This window comes from Telopea speciosissima, chromosome 6, assembly GCF_018873765.1.
Source record: "Telopea speciosissima isolate NSW1024214 ecotype Mountain lineage chromosome 6, Tspe_v1, whole genome shotgun sequence".
NCBI lineage: Eukaryota > Viridiplantae > Streptophyta > Magnoliopsida > Proteales > Proteaceae > Telopea > Telopea speciosissima.
This window is the reverse complement of record NC_057921.1, coordinates 57,646,962-57,670,654: the sequence shown is the minus strand read 5'-3', so window position 1 is coordinate 57,670,654 and position 23,693 is coordinate 57,646,962. Positions and strand designations below refer to the sequence as shown.

General features: G+C 39.2%; 1 protein-coding gene across 5 annotated transcripts in view; it reads left to right on the top strand.

Annotated features, from left to right (window-relative positions):
* Positions 1-644: 644 nt before the first annotated feature.
* The window catches only part of LOC122665370, a 32,575-nt gene continuing 9,526 nt past the window's right edge, over positions 645-23,693 (top strand). The window contains exons 1-11 of one of the 5 annotated variants that reach the window (XM_043861502.1): positions 645-1,056; positions 13,532-15,480; positions 15,558-16,031; positions 16,121-16,276; positions 17,365-17,753; positions 17,848-18,332; positions 18,798-18,856; positions 18,948-19,055; positions 19,140-20,992; positions 21,225-21,333; positions 21,520-21,700. In XM_043861502.1, coding sequence (XP_043717437.1) covers positions 13,542-15,480; positions 15,558-16,031; positions 16,121-16,276; positions 17,365-17,753; positions 17,848-18,332; positions 18,798-18,856; positions 18,948-19,055; positions 19,140-20,992; positions 21,225-21,333; positions 21,520-21,700 — 5,753 coding nt within the window. In that variant the 5' untranslated portion in view covers positions 645-1,056; positions 13,532-13,541. The remainder of the gene's footprint in view (positions 1,057-13,531; positions 15,481-15,557; positions 16,032-16,120; positions 16,277-17,364; positions 17,754-17,847; positions 18,333-18,797; positions 18,857-18,947; positions 19,056-19,139; positions 20,993-21,224; positions 21,334-21,519; positions 21,701-23,693) is intronic. The other 4 variants (XM_043861500.1, XM_043861504.1, XM_043861503.1 and 1 more) reach the window with 4 other exon arrangements.

The following is a 23,693-nucleotide window of genomic DNA, read 5'->3' as shown; positions in this document are numbered from 1 at the left end:
TTTGAAAAAGTAAATGCTTTTCTGCTTGGAAAGAGGCACCTAAGTCAATGTGATTAGTTGGGTGGTGTACGTGTACGACTGATGACGTCAGTAAACCCCAGAGAAGACCCTAGTAATGACTCACAGCTCACTTATACGAGTTACTTTCTAACTCACCCCGAGTCGCTTATGAAAAACCGGGTTTAGCTTTAGAATCGAACGGCCATTCGAAGGCCAAAATTCCACGCAGGAAGACAAATTGTACTTTCGATTGTCCAGATGCTACGGATCTACTGGGACCCACATTAAGGAGTGTAGGACATACTGTGAGAACATAATCGGATTGGAAGGAATCTCATCTCATATTCATAGAATCTAAAGATTTGCTATAGTAGACCCAGGTTGTACGATCAGAATCGTAGAACGTGTCGATTCCAAATTCAGAAGCTTAAAAAAGATTCTAATCTAACCATCCTATACCATCATACAGAATACATAACGACACCGTAGACGTAGTGTAACTTTTCATTCTGGATTAAAAAGTGATAAAAACGTAAATATATTAAAAGAAAGGTGTATTTAAGTCTTGTGATTGACCTCTTACTTCGTCTTAACAAATACACTTTTTAAGTTTGGATTTCCAATCACACATTTCTCTCCTGAGTCCTAATTCCGTGCGAAAACAAGTGTAAGCGGAAAGACTGAAAGCGAACAGAGGGACAAGAGAGAGAGAGAGAGAGAGAGAGAGAGAGAGAGATCAGTGGTAGGTTCTTCGTTTTCTGTTCTTGTTGTCTGCTTCTTCTCCAACGCGGGTTCACCAGAGGCAAAGTTCACGATCTGCTGGGTAGTTGTGAACTCCGGCAACTGAAGTTCTACTGCAATACATCAAATTCATGTCGATTGGCCACCGAATTAGGGTTTTTGGGTCTCGGAACATTCTCTTCTGGTCATTTATAGTGGGGCTTGGCCTTAGGAAATGAACCTGCGGATGACCGTGGGGTTTAGGGTCTGGTTGATCAACGATAGCGATTTCATCAACGAATGGAGGGAGGTAACAACGTAGACCTGCTGACTCTGGTATTGCTCGTTTCCTTTTATCTTCCCCTGTTTTATATGCGAACTCATTTTTTGATAGAAGTATAATAAAACACAATTAAAAAAATTCGTTATTTTTTATTTTTGAATGGAGAGTGTAGTTGGAAATTGGAAGGGGAAAAAAAAGGTTTTATTACCCCTTTTTGGTTATAGAGGATTGGACTTAAGGTTATTTGAACACGTCGTCAGTTAGATATTACTTGTTCTTTGTGGTTAGTCAAAAAAAATGGAAGGTTCAGTTGTTTTTGAAAATCCCTTTTTCAGAGCAGTTGTTTTAAGTATGTTCATGCTGCACGGCTAAAAAGTTGGAATTTTGGTTTATTTATTTTATGGTGACTTCATAACTTCTTGGCTGCACATATTTATTACTTGGTTATTATCTTGAGGCTGTGATGTTAGTTAGGGTCTACTAAGCTCAATGACTATTATGGGTGTACTGGAAACCTTATCTCTTATGAGAAAGTGCTGCTTGTTGGTACTGACGGAATACTGTATTTGACAGTTGTGCTTCCTCTGCAGGTTCTGTGCCTTGTTTACTGATGATTGGTTCCTAAATCCTATGCATAGAAATTTTACAAAAATAATTCAAATTTAAAGTAACTACTGTTGAGCTATACTGCTAAGCTTAGAGAGAACTTACTAACAGCTAGACTGAGTGGATTGCACTGTCAGGATTTTAGGTTTACTTTTCAGAATCACAAATTAAAAATTGCACAAGTCACATGATTAAGTGGTTCTTTAATCATGGCTGGTTGTTCCCTTCCATATATAATCCATAAGACTACTATGCTGTTGCCTTCTCCTTTTTCTCCTCCCTCAGACTTTTGGAGCCTATTAATTATATATTAATAATAGGTAAGTATCCACACTAAAATGCTTGAAATCTGAATGTGCATGGGTCTTCTCTGTGTCTTGACCAGTGTGAAGGGACTATGCTTGACAAGGGCTACACTGGAAGATTGGTTAGAGAAAACTAAACAGATAGGCTCAAGGGCCAAAATCTACAAATGAGCAAAGACTAAGAAAGAGATGTCTTCTTGAATGACTTAAAAAATTGCTTTATCTTCTCTTTTGTAAGATTCTATTGTGACTAAACACTAAATTTCAAGGAGAAGATGATGGATAGATCATATCGAGAATGAGATGCATAGATTAGAATGGCAAGTCTACTCGCTTGAAATTTTGAAGTAATAATGGGGTCTTTTATCCCACCGAATATCTTCTTTATAGTCAGGACTTTGAATTTTCCAATTGGCAAACAGAAGAAGAGATTGATGGGGGAGTCTTGTATAGTTGAAAGGGTAGATCTCTGGGGTTGCATCTTGAACCATATGAATTTTGTAGATGTTGCATAAACACATTGAATAAGGGAATTGGAATGAGTCTTGTCAGTAGTAACTTATGATTAAACAAAATTTGGTTGGACTCTCTTTGTAATGAGTCAAAATGCTATTGTAGAACATTGGATTACATTGCTTAAGTGATTCATTGGAAGGCTCAATTAACTTATTTACTTGAGCTCAAATTTTGATCATTTAATCTTAAAAAGTTCTGTAAATTGTATAGTTGGAACATAATCTGTGCATTTTCTGATTAACAGAAGAATTCTGCATATGTGCGTGTTACGTTTAATTCCTCCATTGGACTGAACGAAAAGGCCATTGCTGTCCAAGCGTTGTTGGTTCTTCCATATTCGAAAATTCGAGGGCGAGTTTTTCTCAACACTGTGGGAGTCGCTGTAGGCAGCCCAACTCGATTGGGCCTGAATATATAAAATTGGTCCAATTAAAATAAAAACTTAAGAACACAAAACCCGTATCCAACATAACCCATTGGGCCATAAAATTAAGCATATTCTGGCCCAATTTAGTTGGGCTGTCTGCATCAAAGATGCTCCATTGTAGGCATATAAGCTTAGAGATTTAATGGAGACCAGTCACAAGTGATAACCAGTCCACAAGAGGATCGCAAACTTCAGGTCTAGCAACAATAAGTACTTCGATCGGTTCTCAGATATGCAGGAAATTTCAGAACAATAAAATAAAAAACAAGAAATCAAAGAAGGGAAGAAGAAGATAGGAGTCTCTCTGACTTGGGTCTCGCACTCATTGCCTCTAACCGTATTTTGGTTTCTCACCAAACTCTCTAATATAGCAAAGCACAAAGCTATGTTTTTTTTTTTCTTCTCAATCTCATTTATCATGTAGCAGATTGGAACACTAAAATACCAGAGCCGAGAGGGTGGAGAAGAGGAGCAGGGGCTGTTAGAGACAATAGTCGAACTAATTAGTCCCCTCCTTCACTGTTTTTAATTATATTACAAAGGTGGATTCCTAATCATAGTAGGATCCACAAACATAGAGACAATAGGAATTAGAAACTAGACTAATCCTAGTTATAAACCACAATAGAAATAGGAGTCAATTAGGGAGGATTCTCGACTAGGATAGTGGGATATCCTACTTGAGATTCCCTTCAATCCTAATTGCTCGATACACTTTAACACTCCCCCTCAAGCTGGAGCGTACAAATCACCTAGACCCAGCTTGGAACAATTCCTAGAAAAGTAGGACCAAACAACGGCTTGGTAAACATATCACCCAGTTGATTGGTAGTGGAAATAAATAGAGTAGAAATCAACTTCTTCATGACAGCATCCCGGACAAAGTGACAATCAACTTCAATGTGCTTAGTCCTCTCATGAAACATTGTACTACTGACAATATAAATGGCGGTTTGATTGTAACAAAACATTTGCATAGACTAAGTGATAGGAAATCCTAACTCCTAAAGCAATGATTTTACCCACATCAACTCAGCAGTATTATGTGCCATGGCCCGATACTCAGCTTCAGCACTAGATCTAGAAACAGTACTTTGTTTCTTGCTTTTCCAGGTGACTAAGTTACCTCCCACAAAGGTGCAATAACCAGTCGTAGAACGCCTATCACCATTAGCACCAGCCCAATTAGCATCAAAAAACCCAATCAGGTTAACATTTCGATTAGGTCAATAAATGAGACCGTTTTTTGGAGCACCTTTTAGGTATCATAGCACATGATAAGCAACATCCCAGTGGATCTTCTTTGGTGTTTGCATAAACTGACAATTAACTCCAACGACAAAGGATATATCTGGTCGAGTAACAGTCAGAGAAATGAGTTTTCCAAACTAGTCTCCTATAGTCCTATACCGATGTACATTTGTAAAGTCTTCACATTTACTGGATCTAGTTTTTGATGGGGATACATGGGAGTATCGTCTGGCTTGGAAGCAAGCATTCTAGTTTTAGGCATGAGATCAAGAACATATTTCCTTTGTGATAAGCTAATGCTTTTCTTGCTTCGCAAAACCTCAATACCAAGAAAATACTTGAGAACACCCTAGTCTTTCATCTGAAAGTGCTGATGAAGATAGGACTTAACTTGAGCAATACTAGAAGCATTATTGCCAGATATAATAATGTCATCAACCAACTACCATTACAATCATCTTTGAACTCTTGTGACGAACAAAGAGAGAATGGTCAGAGTAATACTGTGAGAACCCAAACTGAGTGACAATGGAGCTGAACTTATCAAACCATGCTCTTGGAGATTGTTTCAACCCATAGATTGCCTTACGAAGTTTGCATACTTTGGTACAATCCTCCCCCTGAGCAACATACCCCGGGGGTTGCTCTGATACCATTTAGCAGATTACAACACTATATTACCAGAGCCGAGAGGGTGGAGAAGAGAAGAGATGGAGAAGATGAGTAGGGGCTGTTAGAGACAATAGTCGAACTAACTTGTCTGCCCATTCACTGTCTTTATTTATATTCAGATTACAAAGATGGATTCCTAATAATATTAGGATCTAAAAACATAGAGACAATAGGAATTAGAAACTAGACTAATCCTAGTTATAAACCACAATAGAAATAGGAGTCAATTAGGGAGTAATCTCGACTAGGACAGGGGAATATCCTACTCGAGATTCCCTTTAACCCTAATTGCTTGATACACTTTAACATATCAAATTCATGTATAAGGCTGTAGCCCCTTACAAACTTATATATAAGGCTAAAAAAAGACTCAAACATTAAAAGGAAAAGCCTAATTCAATCCTTAACTAATAAGGTAACATAACCGACTAGGAAATTAAAATAATGAAAGTAATTGGCTCAAAGCAGAATTCTAACAAAACTAATGAAGTAAATCCCGTTTTTCTACTTTTTCCCATATTTTAGGCTCATTAAAGTGGCCATTGCAAAGAAAACCCATGGGATCAAAGACCCAACACCTACATAACCCAACCCAATCCAAATTTCCAATAAAATAAGCCCTTTAGGTGAATTTTCTGCATCAATTCTCCCTGATTGAAAAAAAAAAACTCATCCACGATTTTGGTAGAGAGTTGAATCAGGCTTGTACAATCATCCTTCAGTGGGAAGTAGAATTCAACAACCTTTAACTCCAACTGCCATCCCTCCATGGCTATATACCAAATAATGGAACCAGTCAGAAGTGATAACCAGTCCACAAGAGGATCGCAAACTTCAGGTCCAGTAACAGTAAATATTTCCATCGGTTCTCAGATTTTCAGGAAATCTGAGATCAATAAAATAAAAAACGAGAAATCGAAGAAGGGAAGAATAAGATAGAGCAGTCCCTCTCTGACTTGGGCCTCTCACCCATGGCCTCTCACTGTATTTTGGTCCCTCACCAATGGCATCTTACCATACTCTCTCACATAGCAAAGCACAAAACTATTTGTTTTTTTCCTTTCTCAATCTCATTAATCAAATTCATGTACAAGGCTGTAGGCTTGTAGCCCCTTACAAACTTATATATAAGACTCAAAAACAGACTCAAACACTAAAAAGGAAGAAACTGGCTCAAAACAGGACTCTAACTAAACTAATTAAGTAAATCCCGTTTTCCTACTTAAAGTGATCGATTTCAATGAAAACCCATGGGATGAAAGGCCCAACACCTACATTACCCAACCCAACCCAAGGCTTATGCCTAATAAAATAAGCCCTTTCGGTTACTTAAATGCATCAATATTGGATTTAGAGGTGTGAATGGATTGGTTCATCTTCACAATTTTATATATCAGGCTATTAGTTTTGAACTTTGATTTTGGGTAACTCAAAAGTATTGCTAGTTACCAAATTCATTTTCCTTTTTTTGAGCAGAAATTTAAATACAGAAACAGCCCAAGATTTTTTTTATTGTTCTAAAACAAAAATGGCTGAAATGTAAATGCCACCTTATTTATATCCTTACCTTCGCAACACAATTAAGTAGAATCTAATTCTGCCAGATCACTGATCCAAACTGTTTGATTGCACACGAAGGTTTTCAGTCAATTGTTCTTGTGCCCCAAAGTTAGTAGTAGGGTATATAAATAAAAGAGGGGGGGTAATGTAGTCCTAGATAGGATTAGTCCCACTTAGAACCAGGGTAATAGGATCACCAAACAAGGCTGGCCGATTAGGACAGCTTAGGCTAATTAGGGCAGAATTAGGGTTAGGGTTAGGGTTTCTAGCTAGGGTTTTATTTGGTAATGATGTGCAGGTTTTTAGGAGTCTATTGGTGTAGGTTTGGATTGATTTGAATGAAGTTGGAAATCTAGGGTTTCGGGTTAGAGGCCTTGTAAAAATGGAGTGTTTTCAGGATCTAGGGTTTAGGGGTGGATTTTGGGAAAGGGATTTATAGGGTATTAATGGGCAGGTCTAGGGGGTTATTTTGGTATAAAGAAGTTAGGGTTTGGATGAGTTACGAAATTCTGTAATTTAGGGCAAAATTGGATTTAGGGTTTTGATGGACAGATTGGGCTGCAACTGAGATTGAGTGGAGGGATAAGGCTGGACAGATTTTAGAGTGAGGCTAGGGTTATGGGAATCAATTAGGGTTAAGTGGAGGGTTAAGAAGAGGAATGAAATTGCAGAATTATATAACTACTTACTTGAATTAACACTGATCTCCAACAGTAGCAAATTGAAGAAAAGCTAAGAGAGGACCTCCCAATCTACAAGATGCAAGGAGTCGATTGGAGATCTACCAATCCCTTCACCTTGATATTACTCACAAGCCACACTCACGATGGAGCAAAGGCAGCAAGCATAAAGCTGAGTTTTTATTAATCAAAATTCGTATTCAATGCTGGCCTCCCTAACAAACTTATATAGAAGATTCAAAAATAGACTTAAACACTAAAAAGGAATGGCCTAACCCTATCCCTAACCTATTAGGTAACTTAAACTGACTAAGAAACTAGAATACTAAAGGAAATAGACTCAAAACATGGCTGGACTTATAGAGTCCTAATCCAGCATAACTTACATCACATGACCACTTAACCAAGTCACATGACCACTTAAATTGAACCAATTGGATGCAACCAATTTGAACTGGTTCAATTAAAAAACATAAAAATAAACTAAGTATTGGGCTAATCCCGTATGCAACCTATATGCCCCTAGTTTAGGCTCATTAAAGTGGCCTATTACATAGATAACCCTTGGGAACAAAGGCCCAACATGTGTATAACCCAACTTTAGGCCTATTTCTAAAGAAATAAGCCAATTTCTATGATGAACCTACATCAGGGGGGAGGAAGAATGTCAGCTGTTGGATGGGATTTTCTAGTGCACTAGTCATTGGTCTCAATGCCCTGACTGCCGGGTCTAAAATGGTGTAGCAAAGTCTGACTAGTGAGCTCTTGATTCACATTTTGGGACCCAATCTATAATTTAGATTGGATGGGTATAGCCGTATAGTTCCTGCATTTGTAATTGATATGGAATCAGTTGTTCAAGTCCATTATTGGATACCCATCAAAATATTTAAACTGCTGTAAATTAGAGATTTTAATGGTGGTCTGGTTATATTTGTTGATTCTTAACCATTTCCTTTTAGTAAAAGTTAATTCTTATTTATTTCTATCATAAATGTCAAGAATACAGTATCCTGGGTTAACAATCTGATACTGATAGTCAGTTTGATCCAGTCTATCTATGCCTTGATCAACGAGACTTGAATATGCGACACAATAAACCCAATAAACCCAGGTATGAGGAAGCAAACATCTTAGTTCTAGGTAATGATACCATTTTATGAGTCTGGGGCCCATAACCTGCCACTAGTTCAATTGTTAGAAGATTGGGATCCACTGTTAGGTGGGTTGCTTCTTAGAGATGAGGGAGGTGCAACAAAAATCAGTTTCAAAAGATGATGTCAACATATTTTTTTGTTCATTTATGTGGATGATCTGTAAACATTACATTGGGTTTAAAAAACCCTTGAGGATAACCTTCAGATCAGAGGGACGGAAATCATCTAACAATATTGATTTTTATGCGCACAATTGTTTATGATGTTTCCGGAAGTCGCAAGATAGATCAGGTTCGTCCATTTTCATGGTTTTTCCTATCTAAACCAAACGTTATAGGTTCAATTTAATAACAAAAACATCAAAATAAAACCAAATATGGAACTAAAACAGCTAATTACCCATATTTTAGGCCCATAAAAGTGTCCTATTGCATAGAAAACCCATGGGATCGAAGGCCCAACATGTATATAACCCAACCCTAGACTTATTCCTAAACCAAAAAGCCTAGTTTTGTGATAAATCTGCATCAATTCTCCCCAGCTTGAAAAAAATCCGTCCTCGAATTTTATAGTGATGAGGGGGAAACAACATTTGAGTAGCAGCTTTGACTATTCCTAAACAAAACTCTGGTGATGCAGGAACATTAGAAATAAAGTCTTCAAGGCATGGAGCTTTCTCTTCAAAGTACCATGATGGCAAACAAACTCTTATGTGTTCGACATCTGAATCAATATCAACTGTGCATGTCGTACTCATAGAGTCTTCAACGTTGGTAACCTTCTCATCTAAGACTTGAGGCACAAGCTCGACCTCTTCAAGAACGACATCTTGAATGTTAATGATTTCTTGTGGAGTTTTCTCGACCGCCACTTCACCTTCCACTGTTTCGGCTTGGTCCACTTTGATTGCTTCAACGTAGACCTCTTTAGTAGAATTTTCCGCATGTTGACCTTTCGTCTTTGAAGTTTCAAGCACTGCCTCATTATTATCACAATTCACTGTGATCACTTTAGCTTTATCTACAACTTCAAGCTCCTTTTCTTTAAATGCTTCCTTTGATGGTGGAATTTCAATTTGCAAACTGAAATCCGTTGAAGGTGGCTTCAAGTTGTCTTCGGCTTTGAAGGCCTTTTGGTGGTAATGTTGTCGAAGAGAATTTAATTGACCTTGCCGTCGAGCTTTGAATGCCCTTGGTTGATATTTGTCACTCAATTCTTGCTTTATCTTTACCCATGTAACAGGTGTTGTCCCAAGGTATTCAAGATCATTCTCATGAGTTCTCCACCATTCACGGGCAGAACCCATTAGCTTAGTACGTGCTAGTCTCATCGTTTTAGACTCAGGCAAATCATACCAATCGAATAATCATCGAAAGTAGCTAGCCAATCGTAGAATACCTGTGGATCATCTCTGCCATCATATTCCTTCAACTTGAAAGCCTCTGGAGGTCTAGGCTGTTCCTTGTAGTCCCTGTCTTCTCTGTATTATCTATTCCTTTCCTTGACTTCCTTGTGCCTTCTAGGAGGTCGATGAACTTGAGACTGTACGAGAATATCTATCCTCTTCCATGGGTAGATAGCTGTCCCTAATTGGAGTAATTTGATTGTGCTCAATTTGCCGCAACATATCACTCATGGCTTTTTGGTCATCTTGTAGCTGCTGAAGCATCTCAATAACCTTTGCCATAGGGTCCAATGCTGGTGGCAACACTGTTTGTTCCTCATCGGACGTGACTCTGATACCACTTAATGTAGTTCTAAATTGGTAGGAGACCAACTAGAAGCCAATAACCAGGATCTGCTATGAACTAGGTAATTCGGCTAGGTCAAAATAGGTGAAAATTGTGAAATTAAGGTTAGGGTTTGATGGTAAGGTTAGGTCAACTGGTCAAGTTGATGTAGGGGAGTCTATTAGTGAAGGTTACATTAAGTTTTAATGGTTAGAAGTATGCTGGAATGGATTAGCAGCAGGTTAGTTGTGGGGTTTTGAAAAGTAGAAGATGATGGAATCTAGGGTTTAGGATGGGTGGATTGGGCAAGTTTTGATGGTTGGTTTAGTCTTGACAGAAAATTAGGAATGGGAAAAAAAGTTTGGAGATGGGGGAATGTTAGGTAGGTGGTTTAGAGGATTAGGAGAAAAAAGTTTGGGGATGGGGTGATTCAAACTCACTGTTGTTGCAAAGAGTCCTTGGCAGCATCTTGTTTGAGTGCGAAAACTTGAATAAAATTCAGAACTTGAAAAGAGAGCTTCAAAGGAACCACCCGGGCTTCACACCGCAAGGTGTCGATTGGATCAAACACCAATCCCACCAGCCTTGATCAGACACAAGACAAAAATCTTCAATGGAGAAGAAGAGCAGTAAAAAGCTTTTCATAAATATCAAAATTCGTATTCAATACTTGCCCCACCTTACAACCTTATATAAAAGACTAAAAAATAGACTTCTACACTAAAAAGGAAAAGCCTAACCCAATCCTTAACCTATTAGGTAACCTAAACTGGCTAAAAAACTGAAATACTGAAGGAAATAGACTCAAAACATGGCTGGAGTTATCGAGTCCTAATCCAGCCCAACTTAAATACTTAAAAGAAAAACTATTAAAATCATATAAATTGAACCACTGGTTGAACTGGTTCAATTTGAAAACAAAAATACCAAATTTAAACTAAGTATGAAACTAAAACAACTAATCCAGCATGCAACCTAATTACCCATATTATAGGTTCATAAAAGTGGCCTATTACGTAGAAAACCCATGGGATCAAAGAACCAACATGTATATAACCCAACCCTAGACTTATTCCTAAACAAAGAAGCCCAATTTGGTGATAAATCTGCATCAGTTTTTGCTCCGAGTTGGGAGTGTACAGTAATGGCTAGACTACTGGTACACATGTATGGACATACATGGTTTGCATGCTAATACACGGGGGTATTTGATTAAATTAGACTCTGAAATTTAACACACAGCTAATCTAGATCATGTCCTCTCTATCCAACAGTCGAAATGGACACATCATCTATCCACTTGGCAGAATATGCCTTGTGAAGTTTAGTATAATCACAAACCTTTATGGCATTAATATTTTCCCTTGGTTGTAGTTTCTGATTTTAGTAGTGCCCCAGATTTGTGTACAGGTTTGTTGGCTCCAAACGTGAGAGATTCCCTATGGGGAATTAGGTGTAGATATGGCCTTAATTAGGGTGGAATGTTAAAACAAGAATTTTTTTTTTTGTTTAGTCCTCAGTTTTCCCTACTTTGTTTTGTTTGGATCCATGTAGCCTGACCCAATTAAGTTGGGATAAGGCTGAATTTGATGTTGTAATGTTGAAACAGGATTTATGCAGCTGAAGCCAATCAGGTTTATTGAGCTAAAGTCAAGTTTTTACATGGGAAATTAGGTATGTCTGGATACGTCCTGTTAGCCACCACAAAGAAATTATGATGTAGATAAGTCACTTGGGGCTTATTTGAGTGGAAATAAGCTTTGGGTTGGGTCATATATGTATTGGGACTTTGATCCCATGGGTTTGTTTTGTATTTGGCGAATTTAATGACCTAAAATATGGGTAGAAAGTAGGAAACAGGATTTACTTCATTAGTTTAGTTAGAGTCCTATTTTGAGTCTGTTTTCTTTATTATTTCACTTTCCTAGTCAATTTAGGTTAACTTATTAGTTAAGGATAGGGTTAGGGCTTTCCTTTTTAGTGTCTAAGTCTATTTTTGAATTTTCTATATAAGTTTGTACGGGAGGCCAGCATTGTACACTAATTTGATGAATGAAATATTGGCTTTAGCCTTTGTGAAAATCCTGAGATAGGTTGGGTGAGATGCCCCGGCAGAGATAGCCATTCCCTTCCATTGGGTATTGAATCCTAATATTAAATTTGTTCAAATCTAGTTCAAGAGTGCTACAAGCTGCTGGGATTTCTTCCAATTGATTGTCACATCGTTTTCTTGAAGATTATCACATCAAGATTAGTGCTGCTTCAACGGGTTACAAATTTTTGGTTTTTTTTTTTAATTTGTTACTTCAACCAAGGAAATTGTTTCCTCATTTGAGTTTCCATTGTTCTCTTGTTTCCCTTATCTGTAGTTCCCATTGTTCTCTTTCTTGTTCTTTGGAGATTTTCTATTTGATCTTGCCTAGGATTAAATGCATTTAGGTTCTAGTCTTACATTAAATTAAATGTCCAATCTCTTAACTCTTTGTTGTCTTCCTTTTGAGCACTGATCCCAAGCACATTCTATGAATTAAACTCATTTCATGGTCACAAAATAGTTCTTGATTAATTTTATTGACCATCTTAGGGCAAAATCTCTGACAGATGGTTAGAACATCATTTGGTTCGAATCCTACTGAGAGGTCCACTCGAGATCAGATATTGTTGAAGAAAGAACATGATGCAGATAAGTCACCTAAAGGGCTTATTTTATTGAAAATAAGCTTTGGGTTGGGTTATGTAGGTGTCTGGCTTTTTATCCCATATGTTTATTTTGTAATTGGCCAATTTAATGAGGCCTAAAATATGGGTAGAAAGTAGTAAAACGGGATTTACTTCCTTAGTTTAGTTAGAGTCCTATTTTGAGTATGGTTTTCTATATTGTTTCACTTTCCTAATCAATTTAGGGTACCTTATTAGTTAAGGATTGGGCTAAGCCTTTCCTTTTTAGTATCTAAATCTATTTTTGAGTCTTTTATATAAGTTTGTGAGGGAGGCCAGCATTGTACACGAATTTGATTAATGAAATATTGGATGAGCCTTTTCTTTTATTCTGTGAGACTCAGATGGCTGTGAGATGCATTGCTATATGGTGAGAGGCCATGGGTGAGAGATCCAAGGGAGAGAGTGAGAGACTCGATCCAAACAATCCTTCTATCTTCTATTTCAATTGCTTTTAGTGAGAGTTCTGCCCTGAAAGTTACTGATCTGCTAAAGACCATTCGAAAGACGGAATCTGCCGCTGGAATTGATGTTTGAATGTTTGATTGTTACATGAAGGCCTGAGAATATCAGTACATCGATCCTGCTGTAGTGTTGGTTCTTAGTTGAACTGGCATTTACATTAGAACAAGATGTTTCTTTTGTCCCTTCCAGGCGATCTGAAAATAAAGAACTAGGGAAAAAAATGCTTCTCTCTGAATAATGGATAATGGATACATTCTATTTGATGTTGAGATTGTCCTCTGAAAAGCTTTGAATGGGTATATTTTGTTAATGATATTGGGACTTTAAGATGGAGAATATGGTTTTTTATGCACATACCGTTTTTCTTGCGGGGAAGTTTTGAAAGCTTTGACTTGGAGTCATGTTCTGTGTGGTCTGTATAATTCCCTTTTGTTTTTGTAGGGATGCACCTATGGATTATGATGACAATGATTTCCAAAGCCAGAGTTTTCAGTTAGCTAGTGAAGAGAACACCAAATTTCTCCCAGGATTACGCTCATATGGTCTTCCCAAATTTGATCTAGACGATAATCTTCAGCTCCACTTAAGGTTTGATAATCTGGTTGAAACAGAGGTTTTACTTGGTATCCAAAGCCACGAAGACAACCAGTGGATTGAGGAGTTCTCACGGGATGGTAGTGCCATAGAGTTTAGTTCAGGTGCTGCTGAATCATGCTCCATTTCAAGGCATAACAATGTTTGGTCTGAGGCCACTTCCTCAGAGTCGGTGGAAATGCTATTGAAATCTGTTGGGCAAGATGAGATGATCACTGGACATGCTAATAATGTGGAGTCAGGTGCCTGTGATGGAGTGGGTACCTTAACCAGGGTAATTGAGCCCCATTTAGATGATGATAGTTCTATGCCATCTATGCTAATGGATGATCCAGAAGTTGGCCATGCATTATCACCCAAAAAGTGTCAGGAAGGCTTCTCCGGCGTGGGCGAGCAATCTGATCCAAAGCTTCTTGAGGATGAAACTACACTTCAAACAGATGAAGGTGAGAAACCTGAAACTGGTAACAATTCAACAGACTTGAGTCCAGGTATGGTTGGTGAAAATTGGATCCTACCAGTGGACGAGGGAAATCTACTACTTGACGGAAGATGTAATGAAGATGCAGTAAAGAGGGAAGATGGTTATTTGGTTGATGGAGCTGTGGAAGACAAAGTACAGGACAATTCTGCTGCTTCTGAGGGTCTGCTAATTGATCACTCGGTGACTGTCATGCAGAGCTTTACAGCAAATGTTGGAAAGCTGAATGCTCAGGAACCACAGCAGGTAATTGAAGGATGTAATAAGATTATTTCTTATGAATGTTCTGATCGTAAGCAAAATGATAATATCGAGCAAGTGGATGAACTTGGGGTTCCAAGCAAAGAGCCTCTGATTGATGGTTGTAGCGGTGAAGAAAATAATGCTGATGTTGTTGATAGCCCTTCCAAGTTGGCTCTAAGTGTGGATTCTGCCATGCCTGTTTCGGATGGATGCAGTGAGGGTGAATGTTCTGAGCAGCCAATTCAGGCCAGTGAAAGAGAAGCGGTGGTATTGCCCAAAGATACAGAGATGGGTGATAAATCCTTGGGAGATAAACATGAGGCATCAATTGTAGTGCTGAAAGGGGATATTAATTTTGAAGGACAAGTCGTTGAGATCAGCAACAGAAATGATGTGACTCAGTTGAGCACAATATTGAAGACAGATCCTCTAGTACAGGTATCACGAGGAGAGGGCAGTGTCTTATGTTTTGACAAACAAGAGGGTTTAACAGGTGATGGTCACTCATTGGAAGGTGGGGTTTCAGTTGGTAATTCAGAGACAACTTTGTTGATAAATGAAGACAGTGAACTTTTTAAAGGCCAGTGTGACAGAAGCAGCAATAATCATGTCGGAAATCCTTCTAGTTCATTGCTGCAGCTTTGTTCCTCAACCAACGTATTACGTGAAAGCCGAGCAGCTGAGAATATGAAAGATATTCATGATGATTCCGGAGTTCATGGAGATGATCATTTAGCAAATGATCCCCACTCATCTTCCATGCAGGTTGAATCCATGCAACCATGTGAAAGTAGCATAGTCATAGAACATAGTGTTCTTGGTAGTCAGCCAAATTTGTCTGCTATTGAAAGTGATAATGTGACACCGTTATGTGAATGTAGTTTAGTTTCTGAGCCCAATGATGTTAATGTCCTTGAAAAGGAGAACGTAAGGATACCTGCTAATTCTAATAACATGGAAAGTGAGACAAATGGTTCTATTGTTGATTTGAAAGGGGATGCATCCTCATCTCAAGACCAAGATGTGGTTGTTTATGTATCAGCCTCTGATCGAGGTGTTGGGGATGAATCAGGTATATTTTATAACCATTTTTTATATGTTCAGAACATGTCAGGCTCCTCCTAACCATTGTTTCTTTCATTTTGGCAGCTTCGACCGGACTGGTCTCGGAAGTTATCAACTTGGCTTGCTATAACAAACTAGATGGTGTTCATGACCTACCTCCAGGAAATGGCAGTGTCTCAAATGAAGTTATGCATTTCACTCACTTGGATAAAGAAGAAGAAACAATAACTGAAATGTCAAGAGAACCAAGCTCATTTGTTATGCATGGGTGTTCTCAGATGACAAGTGAGCCAGTTCCTACGTCTGAACTTGAACAATTGGCAGCTCATGATAGAGCTGGAGAGTTGCTTCCTGAGACACTTCGTCAATCACCATCTTCCATGGAGACTGTTAGTAAAGGATGCCAGAATGAACCCCAAGCTGTGATGGATGATAAACCCACTCAAGAATATTCCAAGGAATTAGAAGGATGTGCTTCAGTTTCTAATGGAAATGATGTTGCTGAGGTGATTGGAGTTCCTCATGAGAAGTGCGAAGGGGCATCCTTAAAATTTGATGGTACCCATTTGCGATTAATGTTTTCTCCTTTGACTAAAATGACTGTATTTGATTCAACAATATATATTTTTTATTTTTGTTTTTGTCAGGAACATTGCCTAGTGATGCTGAGATGCTCATGCAGTTGGTGCCTCTGCCCTTGGAGGAATCTTTGCATGGTATTAGCAAGGAGGATCAGGAAGGCAATAAAGGTAGCTTAGCATCTGCAGATAACAATGGACAAAGTGTCCTTCCAAGTTCCGAAGGTGAATGGCTTTTTTTAGTCTGTTCTCAGATTATATTAGTTTTGTGATATTGGAAAATCCTTGTCACTTTCTTTCTTCCTTTTGGGTGGTTGGTTGGGGTTATATAAATGGACTTGACAGCATCTTTATGTAAGTTTTTCTTTTCACGATCCAATTTAGTGTTCCAGTTCAGTTCTAATAATTTGATGGACCCATTAACACATCTAGACCTTTCAGTTTCCAGTTCCTTGACAGGCCCTGGACTTAAATGAGCAAAACAATTGCAAATTGCCATATGTGTGTCTTAACTCTTACCTTCCACCCCATCCTTCTGGAGTGTTCTGGTTTTATTATAGATGAAAGGTTTACTAGAATTCATCAGAAATTTACAGTTTGCCCATTTCATAAGTTTATAAATTCGTTACTAATTTTAGAGTCATTTTTTCTCGAGATAAGTTTCCTTCTACTATTGGATAACATGACTTATACAGAGAAGGGGAAAACAGTGAAAGATGATGAGAAGAAAGGGGCTTGAGATATTAGCATGGATAAAAAAAAAATGTTCATTAGAAATTGGTTTTTTTCCTAGGTTAACCATAAAGTCAGCGCAAGGGAGGTGGGATACTCGGTGATATGACTATCTCCTGGATTTCCTCTTATTTAAATCCATATTTCACAACTTACATTAACTGTTGATTAATTATTAGTTCTTGTTATAATTCTTAGTTCTTGTAAATTGTAATATACTTTTCGGGGTGGTATGAGTTTTGAATTTCTATGGAAGGAATTCTTTTTTAACTGCACAGCTGAAAATCTTTTCCCTTTCACTGGCTGGGTTATGATGAGTTTTGATGGCTAATATGGGAAGCATACTTCTTGTTACATGTTTATACCTCTTTCATACAATCAAATGGGCAGCCTAGCAAAATTTTATATAAACACCCTTTCAAAAGTATTAACATGTTTGTGTGCTAACTTTAGAGGGTGGAAGTGTAGCTATTGGATGTTACACTTAAATATTCAGTAGGAGAAAACAAAGTTGTTGCCAACTTTTTTAAGGTTGTGATGGCACAGATATCCAAACCTAAGGCTAGTCCTTGCTTATGCAGGTGATGCTATAAATGGCTCCGAGATCTCCTGCAAACCTGCATCTGTGTCTGAAAACTCCAGTGAATTTTGTGCTTCGGAAGCTGGAGACAGCGGTCTGAATTCTGATGTGCCTAATTGTGGTTCACCCACTATCATTAGTTGCAGTGAACCCTCTCGAACTGATAATGAAAAATTGGAGGGATACAAGGTGTCAATAGATCAGAATACCTCAGAAGGTCTAGATAAGGAGGCTGGTGGAGGTTCTGGTTCTCATGATCCTGAAGGGAATGATGCTGAAGATGATCGAAGCTTCACTTTTAAGATTAGCTGTCATCCTGATCTTTCTGACCGAGAAACCGACGAGCGATGGAAACCTTTTGGCAATGTTCAGCCTTCTGACTTTGTTCAGGTAGTTTCTCTTTCTCGAATGTTCTATTCATTTTAAAAAGTTGAGTCAGTGAATAATATTTTATGCTGCACTTATTGTATGACTTTTCTGGAAGGCCAAAGAGGTTTCTACTCCAACAACATCTGGCTTATCTCAAATAGATGCCAAGACAATACAAGAAAGTTCTCATGCAAGTCCTCAAGCATCTGATCGGGAGAATGTTAGAGGCAGTTCCAAGGGTACTGCTGAGCATAAAACAAGGAGAAGTTCTAGCAAGGTAACTGATAATGGAACTGCTAAAGGAGGAAGATCTCCAAAAGAGGTGACCCCCGTAAAACAGATGAAAGATAAAGGAGGTAGTCCTTGCAATATGCCTAGCTCAGTGGGGGTAATAAGCCAGGCTTTGCAAGTTGAAGAGATGCGCTCCTATTCTTATGTTGAAGGCAGTGCTAGGAAAGCATGTAGTGCTGCAACTGCTCAGGCATCTTCTTTGCCAGATTTGAATAGTTTGGCTTCTCCATCTGCAATGTTTCTACAGCCTTTCACAGATTTACAACAATTGCAATTGCGTGCTCAGATCCTTGTTTATGGATCTCTAATGTGAGTTCCCAGATATTTTGCATTAATTTTATTTATTTCAGTGATCACTGGTTCATATTTGTTCATCAATTCCATTTGCCCATGGCGTACAGATTGGGTGGAAATCGTGTTGGGGTGTCAGTAGCTACTATTTATTTTTCTTATAGATGTGAACTTTGGCCAGGAGAACTTGGATATCCAGTCTGCTGAAAGAGCTCATTGGTTGTTTCTATCCAAAGAATGTGTAGACTTCTTTCTTGTGGTAGACTTATTCATCATTTAATGGTGTTGAATTTTGCATAAAAGTTCTTGGTACATCCATCAAATGGCAGTTTCCTTCCATCGATGGCATGTGTATGGGAGCTAGAGCTATATTGTTTGCTGATTCCTCTAGTTCATACGACTTGAGCCTTTGAAACTTTGCTTTAAATATTTGTTTTTTGTTAGATATCATTTTTCACAAAGTGTTTATAATTGTTGTTGCAGCCAAGGAACAGCACCTGACGAGGCATTGATGATTTCGGCCTTTGGAGAATCTGGTGAGGGTTTTATGAACCAGTCGTATTTTAACTGTTACATTTTAATTGCTATTTTTCTTCATTAAATGCGTCTTTGATACTGGAGTCGGACTTGTAGATGGTGGAAGGAGCAGATGGGAAAATGCTTGGCGTACTGCTGTAGAAAGGCTTCATATTCAGAAATCTCCACCCAGTTACCCTGAGACTCCTATGCTCTCACATTCAGGTTCTTGTTCTTTGTTCTTACTTTGAAACTGTTTTGTGTCAGAGGTCTTGGTTTAAGAATTTTATTGACAACTGAGATTGGCAGGTACTAGGGTGAATGAGCAAGCAACTAGGCAAAGTACTCTGAAAATTAAACCTTTTGGAACACCTGCTGGCCGAGCTGGCAACAAGGGTACTCCTTCAGCAGTCATAAACCCTGTGATTCCCCTGTCATCTCCACTATGGAGTGTTACTACTACTTCCCATGATGCTTTGCAGTCCGGCAACATACCAGGGGTCCCACTTTTTGATGCTCATCAGACACTTTCTCCATTGCATTCTTACCAGTCTCCTCATTTAAGGCACTGTGTCGGAAATACAACTCCTTGGTTCTCTCAGGCCCCTTGTCCTGGACCTTGGGTTGTTTCTCCACAGACTTCTGGACTTGATGCTAGTGCTCATTTCCCTGCCTTGCCCATTACAGAAACGGGGCATGTAACCTCTATTCACGAATCATCTGTTCCACATCCTTCTATTGTGCAGCATTCACCTGCTAGTTCTGTGGTTCATTCTGGGGTCACTACTAGTGTTCCTGGGGGCTCTGTCCTCCTGCCTGAGGCAAAAAGGACAACATCACCAGGTAAGCAAGCTTCTTCTGATCCGAGGCCCAGAAAGAGGAAAAAGAGTCCAGCTTCTGAGGGGCCTGACTGCATTTCTTTGGTTCCTCAGTCTCAGACAGAAACAATTTCTGCTGCAGTGGTTACCAATCCTCTGCCTGCGTCCCTTGCCATCACAAACCCAGCTGTCTCTCTGTCTAAAACTGCTGCTGGTAATTCTGTTTCAACTGGTTCACCAAACCCTTCTACAAATTATCAGGTAATAGGGCCCCAGGATATGGAACAAAGAATTTTTTTGGATGAGTCTTGCAGTAGGGTTGAACAGGCTAAACAGCAGGCAGAAGATTCTTCTGCTCTTGCTGCCACTGCAGTCAGACACAGCCAAGCCATATGGAGTCAATTGGCCATTCGGAAAAACTCTGGGTTGGTTTCTGATGTTGAAGCTAAACTAGCAGCTGCTGCAGCAGCTGCAGCGGCAGCGGTTTCTGTTGCAAGGGCAGCAGCTGCTGCTGCTAAGGTTGCTTCTGATGCTGCATTGCAAGCTAAACTGATGGCAGATGAGGCTCTTTTTTTGAGTAGAAGTGGGAATCCTAGTCAGATTACTGAAGTTTCTCCTCCTGATGGTGGAAAGAATTTGGGAATGGTCAGTCCTGCTTTGATCTTGGAAGGGAAGGACAGAAACAATGGTTCCGGTTCTATTATTGTTGCTGCAAAAGAGGCATCTAGGAGGAGGGTTGAAGCAGCAGCAGCAGCTGCAAAGCGAGCTGAGAATTTGGATGCTGTGGTAAAAGCAGCTGAGCTGGCAGCTAAAGCAGTATCGCAGGCTGGAGCAATTGTTGCAATGGGTGATCCTATACCTTTAACAGTTGGTGAGTTGGTAGAGGCTGGTCAAGATGGTTTCTGGAAAATACATGTCCCTTCGGAACAGAAGCTTGTTAAGTTGAGCAATAAGAATCAAGGAGGAAATTATAATCTTGATGGTGTTGAAGGCCTTGGTAGATCTACTATCCATTTCAATGAGCAATCATCAAATAAACGAGAAACACATAGAACTGCAGACCAAAGAAAGCCTGGTTCTCCAAAAAATATGGCCAAACATTCAATGGAGAGCCACGTGGGCCCGGTAGATGGAACACACTTGGATTCAATTACAAGTAATGAAAAGAGTTTTGGAAGACAAAAAGGTTGTAAAACATCTGGTGTAGCTAAAACTATTGGTGTTCCTGAATCTGAGGCTGTAGCACAAACTGATACTGTTACCATCCCAGATGAGGAGCATGGAGTACATCAGCCAGTGGGGATTTTAGATGACAATAGCATTAAGGAGGGTTCCCTTGTTGAGGTATGTGAGCTGAAGATGATTTTGAACTTTGCATAGATTTATGTTGTGGAACACGTCTCTATAATGAATCTATGTCTTGATAATTTAGTTTATATTCTTCATAGATCTGATTTGGTTCTTGTCATTTTTAAGACTTTCCACTCATTATCTCGTGAAGGATTTGGTTCATTCGTTGGGTATATGTATAGTCCTATTTGGATCTTTATTTTCTAATGGCTACTGCAAACTATAGGTTCTTTCTGTTGAGGATGGTTTGAGAAGGGTCTGGTTTTCTGCTAAGGTTCTGAGCTTGAAGGATGGGAAAGCTTATGTATGTTATTCTGAACTTCGGTCAAATGAAGGTAATCTATCGATACCATTAAAAGATTCTACATATGATAAGGATTAAGGAATAGTTAGTTATAGTTGAACTGATAGTTCTTTCAAATATTTCATGAAGTGTAAATCTATCTTGGCGGATACTTCATGTGAGTATATTGAACTGACTTTTTTTTTTCTTTCATTATCGTTATTATGTTTTTTTGCAGGTTCAGTCCAGCTGAAAGAATGGGTGCCTCTTGAAGGTGAAGGAGATAAAGCACCAAGAATACGTATTGCCCGTCCTATGACCATAACGAAATATGAAGGCACAAGAAAACGCTGTAGGGGAGCATTGGTGGACCATAATTGGTCTGTTGGAGATAGGGTAGAAGCATGGACTCTTGATGGGTAAGCATGCATTCTATAATTTCTTTCTTTGCTTGTGCTATTGTCTGTTTTTCTTCTTTGCGGTTCAATCAAGTTGTTAATCAGTGTAAAATCTACCGTTGTGAACACCCATCATGGAGGATAATTGATGCAGGAGCCGAAACCATGATTAATTTGGCTGTTCTTTGATTTTTCGTTGGAGCCTTTTTATTTGTTTGTTCTTTTAGCCTAGGGTTAAAACAGTCTTTTTCATGGTTTATCTTCTTAGTTCCCCTCCACGATTTTAGAGGGATTAGTATTTTATTTTATTTGTTTTAGTTGTTTGCACTTATACTCCTATTTAGAGTATAAGTCTATTCTATGTTTTATAATTAGGATTCAAATTAGGAATCCCAACTCCTAATCTGATTAGGATTGCTTTAGATTGATTATTTGTAAGGCCTTTTGGCCCCCCTTTGTTATTATAAATAGTAGAATCGTGGGAGGCTCCCCCACCTATTATGTTTGAAATTTTGTTTCTTGTTGTTGCTGCCACCATGACTGCTGCTGCTTCTCTGTCTTGTGTGTCATATCAAGACCCCTTGTGAGTAATATCAAGGGCTAGGGCTGGAGTAATCCGGCGACTCCTTGCATCTTGCAGATCGGGAGGTTCGTCTTCTTCTTCCTTCAAGTTCTTCAAGGTTGCTGCTGCTGAAATTCTGCAATTCCAGTAAGAGTTACAATTTCCTGCAACTTTATCATCTCTTCTTCTTACTTCCATCTAACCTAATCGACTTCCCCAAACCCTAGCTTCATCTACATTCATCACAGCCCTATTCCCTCATCGATTACACTCAAAACCTAACCACAGTCCATCACATAACCCTCCCACTTGATCTCGGTTGCAGCCTCACCTATCCACTACAAACCCTAAATCTGCTCCTAAACCCTAGTTTCAGCTTAGATCCTAAATCTGAAAACCCAAAACCCTAACCCTAATATTTCTGAATTTCTATTTCTTATTCAAACCTCATTAAAACCTATTCTAATAGACTCCTAAAATTCTGCAGACCATTACCCAATAAAACCCTAACTCAATCTCCCATTCCTAACCTGCCCTAGTTACCCTAAACTGCCCATTCGGTCAACCCTAAAACAGAACCTGGTCCTAAGTGAGATTTATTTCACCTAGGCTACATCAAATTGGTATCAGAGACATGGCTGAACATGGCAGCCCTGCTATGGATCCCACACGACCACCCCAACCTGATTCCCTTGCTGCAATCATGGCTATGCTGCAGAAGATCTCAATAGACCAGCAAGTTCTTGGTGATCTAATGACAACAATAGAACAAAGGCAAGCTGTGCCTCTTGTAAGCAACCCTCTATATGTAGAGGAAGACAGATTCCAAGTTCATTCTCAAGTACATGGAACTCGGGAAGGGATGAATATCATAGAAGTCATCCCGACGTCACAGGGACCACAGAGATCGTCTAGACATGACCGAGACTACAGGGATCGACGTAGGTATGACAGAGATGACTACAGAGAAGACAGGGGACAGAACTACATGAAGCACCTCGAAGACCTAACTTTGAGGAATATTTGAGGTCCTACTTCACTGGAGATGAAGCTACTAATCGGCGGTTCGATGCACGAGAAGGTCAAGCTAGAATTGAAAGAGTATGATGGGCATGGTGATCCACAAAAATTCTATGGCGGCTTGCTGCCCTAGATGACTACTTTGGTGGTATGATTTGCACGAAGACCGAAAGATGAGACGCACGCACTAAACTAATTGGTTACTCTCGAGAATGGTGGCGCAAGGCAGAGCGGGACATGGAACGTGAAGGTAAAGCACCTACCAACTGGGAGGATATGAAGTATGATTTGAAAGAGAAGTACTTACCAAGACACTACACCGCTCAGATGCAAGATCAATTCAACTCCCTTCGTCAAGGGAACATGACTGTATCCGAGTACATGCAAAAGTTTGACTCTCTCTCATCTCGCACTGACACAATAGAAAGTGCT